The 11,815-nt window shown below is 39.0% G+C and overlaps 2 protein-coding genes across 2 annotated transcripts in view; both read right to left on the bottom strand.

The window, feature by feature from the left end:
- LOC106103345 (cytoplasmic dynein 2 heavy chain 1-like) overlaps positions 1-3,074 on the bottom strand; it is a 3,205-nt gene extending 131 nt beyond the window's left edge. Inside the window, exons 1-9 of the mRNA XM_013283084.1 lie at positions 3,052-3,074; positions 2,789-3,002; positions 2,303-2,548; positions 1,818-2,188; positions 1,393-1,534; positions 1,200-1,319; positions 927-1,124; positions 443-666; positions 6-63 (exon numbers count right to left, since the gene is read on the bottom strand). Coding sequence (XP_013138538.1) covers positions 6-63; positions 443-666; positions 927-1,124; positions 1,200-1,319; positions 1,393-1,534; positions 1,818-2,188; positions 2,303-2,548; positions 2,789-3,002; positions 3,052-3,074 — 1,596 coding nt within the window. The remainder of the gene's footprint in view (positions 1-5; positions 64-442; positions 667-926; positions 1,125-1,199; positions 1,320-1,392; positions 1,535-1,817; positions 2,189-2,302; positions 2,549-2,788; positions 3,003-3,051) is intronic.
- Positions 3,075-4,987: 1,913 nt separating this feature from the next.
- Positions 4,988-10,478, bottom strand: LOC106103388 (laminin subunit beta-1). Its single transcript, XM_013283136.1, has one exon. It carries the CDS (start codon positions 10,421-10,423, stop codon positions 5,063-5,065), a length of 5,361 nt encoding a protein of 1,786 aa, XP_013138590.1. The 5' UTR covers positions 10,424-10,478; the 3' UTR covers positions 4,988-5,062.
- Positions 10,479-11,815: the final 1,337 nt, after the last annotated feature.

Below are 11,815 nucleotides of genomic sequence, written 5' to 3'. Positions count from 1 at the left end.
CCCACCGCCGCCTTCAGCGCGCGCAGGCCCCAGTCGTAGTGCCGCTGCCCGCTCAGCAACATGCTGGTACAACAGAGCACAATAAACAAACTACCTCCCTAGATAAAGTGACTTTCGATTAGCGATGTCGCTTGTAGAATCAACAAAAAGTGTCAAAAGTATATGAATGAATACGTGACAAGCGCGTGACTTATCGAATGTTATGTCAGTTCCATTTTTGACTTTTCGATCAGGCGATAATCAAATGTTACTTTGTCTAATGGGGTTTAAATCTAGATAAAAAGGGCACTAGTGGATAGTTTTCAAAGAAGTAAGATACAGAATATAGATTTGTAGAACCTAACAACTGTATTTTGCAAGATCTCAGCTTGAATTAATCTCCTTGTTCTTTTACTGTCTCCACTTTCTGGTATGGCTGATTGTTTAACAGTTCGGTGGGCACCTGGCCATAGTGAAGACGTCGTGCAGGTCCTGTGCGCGCGCGCGGGGATGTGCGAGGCAGTGCGCGGCGAGCAGCGGCGCGGCGAGGAGGTCCCCGCGCGGCTGCGCCATGCTGACGGGGCGCAGCACGCGGCTCAGCGCCGCCGGCAGCGCGCGCCGCCCGCCGTACCCACGCCCGCTCGGGTTCATGGTCGCCGCCACGCCGCACCACGGGGACACCTTCACCTGATAAACAGTATATACGTAACCGTTATAGCGTGCTTAGATGTTCCTCTCTGAATTAAAGTAAAGCTTTTATTGAATAATATAAAATGAAAATAAGACAACATTTTATTATTTTTATACTGATGTATAAGACTGATGATAATAAACGGACAACTAGGTAAGCGATTATTGTGATAAACGATACGTCTGTATACAAACATGTAAACATGCAGATTATTTTTAAACAAATGAGTCACTTTAAGATGCATTCTCGCACTTACTTGTTTTCCATTGAGCAGTGCGTATGTGTCGTCGCTGGCGTCAGCGGAGCGCTGCATGGCGGCCAGCAGCGAGGTGAGCTGGTGCGTCACGGCGGCCAGCGTGTCGCACGACAAGCGGTTGAACTCGTCGAAGCAGCCCCACGCGCCGGACAGCGCCAGCCCCGTCAGCAGCCGACCCATACATTCCGCGTCCATTGCCTTTTTACACAAACCGTATTTATTAGAAGTATTTTCAAATATAATGGTGAAATAAATGTGTTTATAATTATCTACCTCATCACAATTGAATACGAGGACAAGGCGACCCACGAGGCCCCCGAGCGCCTTCACGGATTCTGTTTTACCAGTCCCAGCTGGCCCGAAAGGATTGCCCATAGAGCCAAAATATGATGCCTAAAATAAAAAAGTTTTTTTATTCATTTTTTAACATAAACATGTACAATTTTCTGAATTGCATTCAGTTTACCTGTGTTAATATCAAAAAGCACTCGTCAGCAAGTTGAGTGCGTACGAACTGGCCGGTGTTAACGCCGAGATACTCGTACGAATATGATATTTTAGCCAGGCCCATTTCAGCAATTATTTCTTTCGTATCTCTTAGGTAAAATCTGAAAATTGCAACAAATCCTAAATGTATGACAATCGTTATAAAGTGCCTTGTATCTAAGAATTATGTTACAGCAGACGTAGACATAACAAGTGCCTTGCCTTACAACATTGTATTCATGATAGTTGCAATGCTTTGTGTGCTTGGCTATTGTATTACTGAGTAGACATTATCCACAGCCAAACATTGGTCTGGACTCTTATCTAATAAGCAAACCTTTTTTTCTTGCAAACATATTATTACCGATGTAGACTGTTAGCATTTTTAAATAATATTTAAATTACCTGAGTTGCTTCTGCCAGAGCCAATCACTAGTGGAAGTTATATTATTGTCTATAAGAGTCCGCACTACGGACATATAGTGTGTGCACTGTAGTATTACAGCTTGCCTCTTCTCTTTCTCACTCTCATCTTCAATCTCCGCTGCTGCGTACGAGGCGTTCTCTTTTTCTACGCTCGTCATCAATTTGTGCAATTCCTTGGTAGTAATTGCCTTTTCTGCTTGTTCAGTGAAACGAATGTTCTGTACTAAACAAAGAATCTGCGTCGGCAAAGAGAATGGATCCTGTGCATGAGTACTGCCGGTCACTAAGCATTTTAGTGTCAAGTTCTTTAGTGACGAACGAATCTCGTTTTCTAATTTTTTTAACCATACCTGTGAAACATAAATTGTGTACATATAATATTACTACAATACAACTGCAACAAGTGAAGTGTTGCAGCCTCGATTCATTTAAGATCTTTTTTATTAGTTAACAATCAGACTTACTTCAACAGGAGAGTCTATATCGACAGGATGGTCTAGTTGGAATGTCTCTCCGTAGTGGCTGCACAGTGCAGTGATAGACAACCCAGAAGGTCCCACTTTGACGCCAGTTATACCGGGAAATAACTTTTTAAGGTGCGATTGCATAACAGTCTCCCTGCCCTCAGCACCGGCCCTAGCCTGGCCCAGTAACTCCAGTAAATCATCGTCACTTAAGAAATATAGTCTGGGGAAAACTGATCGTTTCACCTGTAAAAGTACAAAATGTTGGTATCTTATTATGTAACTAATTTTAAACCATTCCAGTTTCAGGATTTTTATTCTTATTTACAATAACACGATAAATCGGTCTTAAATGTTGGAATGTTCTAACTTCTTAGTTAAATTGCATTTTGCTTAGTTAATGTAGTTTTGTATCTTAGGCAACAAGCAATCGTTTAACTCTTTGTTTAAAATTAAAGCAAATAGAGTTAAAATAGGGATGCTCACATCGATATATTGATTTAAAGCTGACTGACAAGCGTTTAGTTGTTCTGATATGGAGTCTAACGTGGGTTGCAGCCTCGCGGACTGCAGTAAGGCGGATAGCCGCGGGTCGGAGTCTAGTATTCTCGACACCTGGCGGAAGCCCTGGTCAACCTTTCGGAATCTCGCACCCAACTCGCCGTCGTCATTACTCAGAATTGGTTCTAAGTATAACCATCTGGAATCACAAATTAAATACAATCTTGAACATGGCTTTCATTCTGAACTTGCTGTTCCCGTGCGGCTTCATCCGCATAAAATTATTATTTTATTTTATTATTTACATTTGTCAAATTATCAATAGCAAATGTCAAATAACATGACATGGAAAAACTTTGCAATCTTAATTTCATGATGTTGGCAGCAACCTTGGGTCTCTTTCCCACATTAGGGTTTTTATCCAAAATATTTACCCCTAAGTTTAATATCGTGAAAATATATAGCCTAAAGCGTGACTAACGTGTAGGGCTTTTCATTAAAAAAAGAATTATTCAAAAATAAGCTGTAATTGCTGACATCTTAGGCAACAAAGAATGGTGTGTTTACGCTTTATTATAATAATAGTAAAAAGTAAATAGTATAGAAGTATAGATAAAAACTGAACTATTCTTGATCCTATAGATTTCTTTTTAAAATTCAGAAGGAATGTGTCTTTGCGGAAAGTACAAATTTTAAATGTGAGTCTTTTAATTTTTTTCAAGCCAATGGATAGGAGTATTGTCATTACTAATTGCCTACTATAAAAGCTTGTACTATGCTTTAAATCTTGAAATACGACGCCATTCTATTACGCTTCCCCTCCTCCGCGTATTGTTTTTACCCTTTATTCAAATTTTACTCCCTCAGTAGTTAGTTGTTTTTGATGTGGAGCTATTTGAAGCCAAGGAGAACTAAAAAAAAATCATACCGAATATATGTAATTTTTTTATTCATTTACTTGTGTGTGAAAGTAAGTCGTTAATTTTGTCATTTCATATTTCATTATTCTGCAAAAACTGAGTATATTTAATGAAGTGTAAGCAAATTCATCATTAGGTCATCACTAATCGCGATAATTGCTCCTCGCGCAATCTGCTCTAATTTAGTGGAAACAAAAACGAATCAAATTGGAAACATTTACTAATTTTCATTATCATGACAACTTTTTGACCGACTTCCCAAAAGGAGGAGGTGTACTCAATTCGTCTGTACGTTTTTTTTTATTATTATTTTATGTGTATTAGGGCATAACTCCGCCGTTACTGGACCGATTTTGATAATTCTTTTTTTATCCGAAAGGTAATGCTTGCAGGTGGGTCTCATTTTTTTGATTGATTTTTTGTAAAATACCATGGGTGTATGGTTTTAAAGACTTTAAAAACATTTACCTAGCTTCAACAATTTTATCAAGATAGCTAATTTAATAATATATTGCATAATACTATGAATGACAGGTTTTTACAATCTTTTTTTTAAATACTTTAGTAATAAGATTGATTTAAGAAGGTATAACAATGAAATAAAACACTAGTATGAGTTGGACAACTTTAATTATAAACTACAATTAAGTATAAATGCCTCGTACATTAAGCTGTTACTGCTGACAAAATGTATCAAAAACAAAACATCTATATTACAAATACAAGTAAAATGTTAATAGTTACACTAGGGCAAGATGATAAATTATTTTTACAAAATCAATAAAAGAGTTATAAATGCAAGATATATCTAATCGCTTACACATACACTGTTTTTTAATAGTACGTGACATTATCTATTATCTTAAAACTTAATAGTTAATACAACTCTCTCTACAATAACTATATGTAATTCTTTGGAATAACTTCGATCCGGAAGAAGTCTACACTAAATAGTAAGAAATATTGAACATTTCCAGCATAAGATTTCAGAATCAGAACTATTTTAATTTCAGTATTGATAGAAAGACAGGGTTTAAATTACAATCACATTTGGTTAAAGTAAGTACATCTTTACATACTTCTGACATTTGAACATTCATCTCAAGTTTATGTTACATACAGTAGGAAATTCATTGTATTATTATAAATAAAATGCACAAAAAAACATATTACTAGTATTACGTAGTGTAAATCAAAGATAAAATTATTTTAAACCAAACATGAATATTTAAGTAAATCTCTTTTTAAGTATTTCATTTTGCTAAACATAAAAAAAAAAAACAAATGTAGTGGGATCAAAATAACATGGCACACAAAATCACCGCAAATGTCTTGTTGTTTATGTTGTGCACGATCTGTAGTAGTCAGACCGCTTTGTGATTTCGGACAAGTAATAGTTCATTTGAGTGTTAAGGTCACCAATTTCTTTCTCCAGTGTATTAAGTTGTTCATTATGATCATTATACAATTCTTCCATATTGGTCAACAGTTTTAATTGCATTTGAGTGTCGCTAGCAAGTTTTGTTGCACGGTTTAGCAACAGTTGGGCTTGTTCTCGAGAGTTTAATGTTTGGTTCGCACGTTCGGCAAGCGACGTATTTGTCTGCTTAAAGTTTTGTCTAAGCTCTCTGGCCTTTTGTTCGGCTCCCTCAGCTCTATTAACTACGTCGTTGGCCTCTTGTTTAACTTGTTCTGCATCACTTTCTATTTTTAAATTATTCTTTTGCAAATCCGAGAGTCGCAAACGTAGTTTTTCGACCTCGTCCATTGTTTCTTTCGCTTTTCTCTGTGCTTGTTCGGTTTCCGATGCAATAGGTATTAAATCACTTTTAGCTGCTTCGATGTCATTATTTGCTTTGTCGATTGCATTTTCTGCAGCATCTTGCGCGGCTTGAGCTTCATCTAAGGCTTCTAAAACTTTATTGGCCATTCCAAGAGTCAAATTAGCTTCATTACTAACTGCAGTCGCGTTTGTTTTGAGAGATTTCGCTCTTTCTAAGTCGGGTTTTGTTTCCGTTATAATATTCTCAATGTTTGTAAGCTGTGAAACAGTAGAATTAATTCGTTGCGATAGTTCTGTGATTTCTTTTGGTTCAATGCGAATAGATAAGTTCAAGATGTCATTGGCCAAAGTCCTTACATCTGCTGGAGTATTAGAAGTGTTCGATAAAAATTCTTTCAATTCTGTTGTTAATTCCTGGCTTTCATTGGTTACTCTTTCTGCAGATATTTTAAAATCTTTAGCTTCGTCTAGTAAACTTTTCGCTCGGGAACGCACTGCAATGGTATCTTGTTTCGCTTGAGAAATCGATCTAAATAGATCCTCTGCATTAAGTTCGTGATCTTTTATTCTGTATTCGGTTTTGTTTGCAAAATCTAATGCTTGTTCCGCTTTTGTTATAGCACCTTGGTCACACGATATCCCACCACATTTTCCACAACCGGCTCCTCCGCAGATATCACAAGTATCGCTTTCCTGTCCACACATTTTTTCATTTATTTTTGGTATCTGCGACTCCAAATTCGACAGCTGTTCTTGCAAATCATTCAGCTTTTTATCGTTTTCACTTAGTGTGTTATTAAAATTCAAGTACTGTAATTCTATTAATCTGTCGGTATTTTTAAGTTGACGATCCGTATCAGCAATAACCGTTTGTACGTTTTCAGCGTCGTCCGCTGCCTTAGATGCTCTTTGTTTAGCTTCACGGGTTAAATTAAGAGCACCTTCTAAATTGGCTTCTTGTAATTTGGTTGCGTTGTTACCTAAGTCAAGTGTCTTTGATTTTAATTTTTCAATACTCAATCTTAATCCGTCTAATGTTACATTACCCAGATTAATTTTGGATGTTATATCATTAAGATTGTCATTACTCTCTTTTACTTTTTTGTCCGCTTGAGCTAATTGATTCTGTAAGCTTGTAATATTTGACAACAAATCTTTTACTGTACTCTGACCTTGCTTGGCACTTTGAAGAGTATTTTCAACGTCCGCTAATTTCTTAGTCATTTCTTCAAAGTCTCTCGTATATGCTCCCGTTGCTCCTACAATTTTTATTTTACTAGCGTTCCCAATGGCGTATTCAGTCTGACTGCGCAAATCTCCGATTATTCGGTCCCAGCTGTCGAAACACTCACCGCAAGCATAACACTGAGGAGCGTCACCGAGGTAACCTCTGGCACAAATATCACAATTATAACCACCAATTCCAGGTTTACAGATACATGATCCGTTTTCACGCATACATTGCTGAGTTACTGATCCGTATAAATTACATTCACATTCATGACATTCTATATTCGGATCACCCCAGTGATTCTCTTGACACTGATCGCATTGCCTACCACCGTGTCCTGGTTTACAATCACAATTACCTATGTATGGGTTGCACTGAGGAGACACTGATCCAATAGGATCACATTCACAAGGATCGCATCCTGTACCAAGAGCTATTCTCCAGTGGTTTTCTGTACATTGATCGCAGTTTATTCCCATAACATTTTTGAAGCAAGGACATTGTCCACTTACACGATCACAGTTTCCAGTTGTAAAGTTTGTGCCCAATTCAGAACAGTTACATTGGTAGCATGATTTCTCTAAAGCATTTCCATAATATCCTTCGTCACAAATTTCGCAATGTTCACCGGCTGTGTTGTGTAAGCATTGTAAGCATTTTCCAGTATATGGATCGCAATTTCCAGGTTTTGTGACATCTATATTCTCATTGCATTCACATTTTTCACACGTGCCTTTTACTGGATCACCGTAATAGTTATCAGCACAAACATCACAGAGAAGCCCAGCATATCCTTCTTTACAATCACAAACAACATCTTTTGTTTCTGGATCTAACTCACAGCGGTCAGCGTGGCTACTTTTATTGGGATCACCTTTAATACCTGGGCAAGGACATGGTCGGCAAGGAATATCAACACCAAGTCTGGGGTCACCATAATACCCATCAACACATCTCTCGCAACGATGACCTTCTGTGTAATCTCTACATTCTTTGCAAGCACCAGATTTATCATCGCATTCAACCGCATGTCCGTTGCAATCACATTGTTGACAATTTGGAAAGTTGAAATAACCTGGTTGACATAAATCACATGCTCGACCGTAAGTATTAGCTCTGCATTTACACTGCCCGCTTGTAGCATCGCAGAAGTTGTCAAGACTTCCGATGCTATTACAATCACACCGCTTACATCCAAACTTACTGAAGCCGTAAGTGCCGGGAGCACACCGATCACACCTAGCACCAACAATATTTTCAACACATTGACAGTATCCAGTGTATGGATCGCATTGGTGACTCTTTGAACCTGTAAGATCGCATTGACATGATTCGGATCCATTCCTTATGTAAAATCCTATACTAGCATGATACTTTTTACAAACGTCGGGTATATTTTCTCTATTAAGATCATAGTAGTAAGAATCGCCACAGTTGAAACGATCAAATTCATCTCTCATGTAACTTCCATTCCTTAAGAACGGTAAACCATCGATAGAAGGTAAAAGTGCAATTGAATCGATCAATATGGAAGCTCTTGTATTAAATGAATGTCCATCCTGGCGGCCTAAGTATATTCTTATTTCAGTTTCTTTATCCTTTTCTAGGCATATTGACGGTTTAACCAATACACTACGCTGGGTTGCTGGTAAGTAGGTATTAATTGTATCATCTTCAGGTCGCACATTTGCACACGGCGATTCAGGATCAATGGGCGTAAGTCTCCTAACATAAATTGTAGCTTCTTCCCAAGTCATGGGAGCCTGTGGTTCATAACGAATTAAAACATTGTAATTCATACTTGTTTTTAAATTATTTATCTTGAAAACTAGAGTGCTACTCTCTGGTATTTTCATAAAGCCTGGCCCGGTCCACGTTTCCTTGCGGCCATCAGGGAAGTTTTCTCGTATTACAACGTGACATAATTGACTTTGAATTGCATTATCGTCTATTTGGGAATCGCACTGGCTTGATTCAGCTTCAAGAACAATTGAATCGAGAGCCCCCACGAAGAAGTTTTGTATCGGTGTATCACATCGACGGCCGGATACGTTCGGGCGACATTTGCATTGTCCCGTTATCACGTCACAGTCTCTATCGATTGATCCACCAACATCACAATCACACGGTAGACATCCATCGTCACTCTCTGAGAGACCATAAAACTCTGGTAAGCACTGATCACAATTTCTACCAGTAACATGGCGTTTGCAGAAACAATTTCCGGTTGAAGGATCGCACCCTCTTTCAATTATTGTGCCTAAATTATTACAGGTACATGATTCGCAGCCTTCAGGATTAAGAGGGTCGAAATTCCAAAAGCCGTCCTTACATCTATCACATCTTGCTCCGTCAATATTTTTCTTGCACATGCAACGACCAGCGGTTTTGTTATTTGCAGGATCTGTCTCATCGTCACACAAAACTTCCCTGTCTGTAGTACCTTCCGGATCGCAATCACACGGCTTGCATATATCTGGACTTTGTATATCCAAGCTGGGATCTTTGTAAAAAGTTGGTCGACAGCGTTCACAATTTACACCCATTGTATTATGTTGACAATTGTCACATACGCCACCACTTATTTTTCCGGTTTTATTGTAAACTGCTGGATCAAAATGACAGGTAGTAGCATGGTTATTACACGTGCATCTTTTGCATGCATTAGAAGTACGTCCGACAGCAGGCTGCCATGGCAGATCGTTGTAAAAGTCTTCACAATATTCACAGTTCAATCCGCGAGTGTTATGTGTGCATTCACAGCGGCCGTGTACCATGTTATTTTTCGATTCAACCCCGGGCATGGGCAGGCATCTCGATGCGTGGCCATAGCATGAACACGATCCACGTACTGTCATTTCATATATAGCGTAATAATATTTAAACTTTATTTCAGCTCGATTATCCAGATGGTCATCTCCTAGTGTGTGGAGTTTCGTGAAGTTAATTCGAAGGTTTGTCATTCGTAACAAATTTTGCACTTCTTCCGAATACGGATTTGTCACATTTATATTTGAAGGTAACACCCTGAATATCACTTCACCCTCGGTGGACGGGGAGACGCCGGAGTAACGGGAATCGCACACGACTTCTGTTAAGCTTCGTTGAGAATGTCGCGGCACTAACGGGAAGGATTCGGCACAGTTGTGCGCAAAATAACGATAGACACGCCATGTTTTTCCAAAGTCAAAAGATCTTTCAACCAACATAGCAGCTGGACGAAATGTTTTAAATTGTATTATTAAGTGTGTAAGGTGGAATTCAGCTTCCATGTCGAGCCGAAGAGACACGTTTTCCTTTCCGTTCTCGGACTGCCACCACGATCTGTACCTCGTTCCCGGGTAAAATTTGTAAATAATATTTTGTATTCTATGATTTTCGTCAGGTTTGTGTATAGTTTTGTTCGTAGAATCGCACGTAAAGCAGGTTTCCCTTTCTTTTCGGAGTCTGTCGTCCAAGTAGGAGACGATGCAGTAGCGTTCGCGGCGTTGCAGGCCGCACGTCGACGTCGCAGACAGTCGAGATTCGCGGCCAATGAGCAAATTGCCAGTGGCTGGATAGCAGGAGCTGAGCTCACAAGCGCGATCGAGAAGGCGGGGATCGGCGCGTTGTCGGTCGCGCTCGCGGTTGTAGACGGCGCCGCCGCCGGCGAGAAGCGCGGCCACGAACAAAACGCGTAGAGCCATAGCACGTAGTGGCTCCCGCGCGCCGCTTACTGCACTGGCGCGGGGCCGCCACCGGCCGCACTCTCGCGCCGCCGCGCCCCTCACCCCCGCACCGCCGCGCCTCAGCCTCCATTCTACGGAACAGGGCCGCTTTCGGGCATAAAAGCTCTTGATTATTTAAATTCCTACTACTTTCTACTTAAATCTCATAATTATCGCTCTTTCAACATTTTATATTTCTCAATGTCGCCTAATATTAACTAAGTTGTCGATCTAGCTTCGCTCGACATATCATTCGTGCTTTTTTAAATTAAAGTACTAAAATAGCTCATCTTACCTTTCGGTAACAATAAATTGTAATTACTTGTGAAAATTTTTGCTTATACTAACTGAAAAAAAAAAAAAACTTAAATAGGTAGACTTTGATGAAAATAAGCAAAAAACTTGATTACGAGTTATAAAACTTTCATTCATGGTATATAAAAAATTATAATTCATTTTTGGATATTTTAAAGTGTAATAATTATTGTACTTAATAAATCAGCACAGAGTACGGACCTGTTCAAGGCGACGACCGCTCCCGCCCGTCGCGCCGCGCTCGTGCCGATCTCAGGCACTAGGCAACAAAAATAACGACGCTTTCGGGATGCGCTTTTTGTTATGGTCATTATGCCATACTAACAGGCTTCCTTCTGCTAACAATCGTCTCAACAATAATACTTCGTTTTGTATTATTTTTAAATTAGGTCGGTAAAAATCATATTTGTAAATAAAAAAGAGCAAATTAACTATATCTTTCAATGTAATATTAGAAATATACAAAAACAGTATAGTTTAACTTCATTACGGTTTACCGAATTGAAAGCAATACATACCTACCAACTTAATACAATGAAATTTTTAATGCATTTATGTATTCCATTTTAGAAACCTTTACCATGTTACAAAAGATGTCTGAACCTTACACGTAGATACCTTGAGAATCTTCCCAACCCTCAATACTGCTTAATATGGTTGACCCTGCTCTAATGAGAGCAAAAGTATTTAAGTTTTAAGTTCACATATTGCTTCTGTAATGACAATGTTCACAATAACGTGGTCACGTGATGTAGTCCATCGACGGCCGCAGCGATACAACAGCGGCTGACACTCTTCCGCCCGCGCATCCGTTAATGATAAAACATTCGCGATCCAAACTCTTTATTCACGAAATTTATGAATCGACAACTGTTAATTATTGTCTCCTTTAATCAACATATTAATTAAACAATACACACAACGCGTGTAATACCGGACCAACAATACAAATCTGTGTTTATCGAATGCGGAAACTGATTGCTTGAAGTACAACTTATTGAAACAGTTAGTTAATGTCATAGTACACGCAAAAAGTAACATTAAAAACGAATAAAA

Source organism: Papilio polytes, unplaced genomic scaffold (assembly GCF_000836215.1).
Source record: "Papilio polytes unplaced genomic scaffold, Ppol_1.0 DF823823.1, whole genome shotgun sequence".
NCBI classification, from domain to species: Eukaryota; Metazoa; Arthropoda; class Insecta; order Lepidoptera; family Papilionidae; genus Papilio; species Papilio polytes.
Note: the sequence above shows the minus strand (reverse complement) of the source record. Positions and strands in the feature narration are given on the sequence as shown.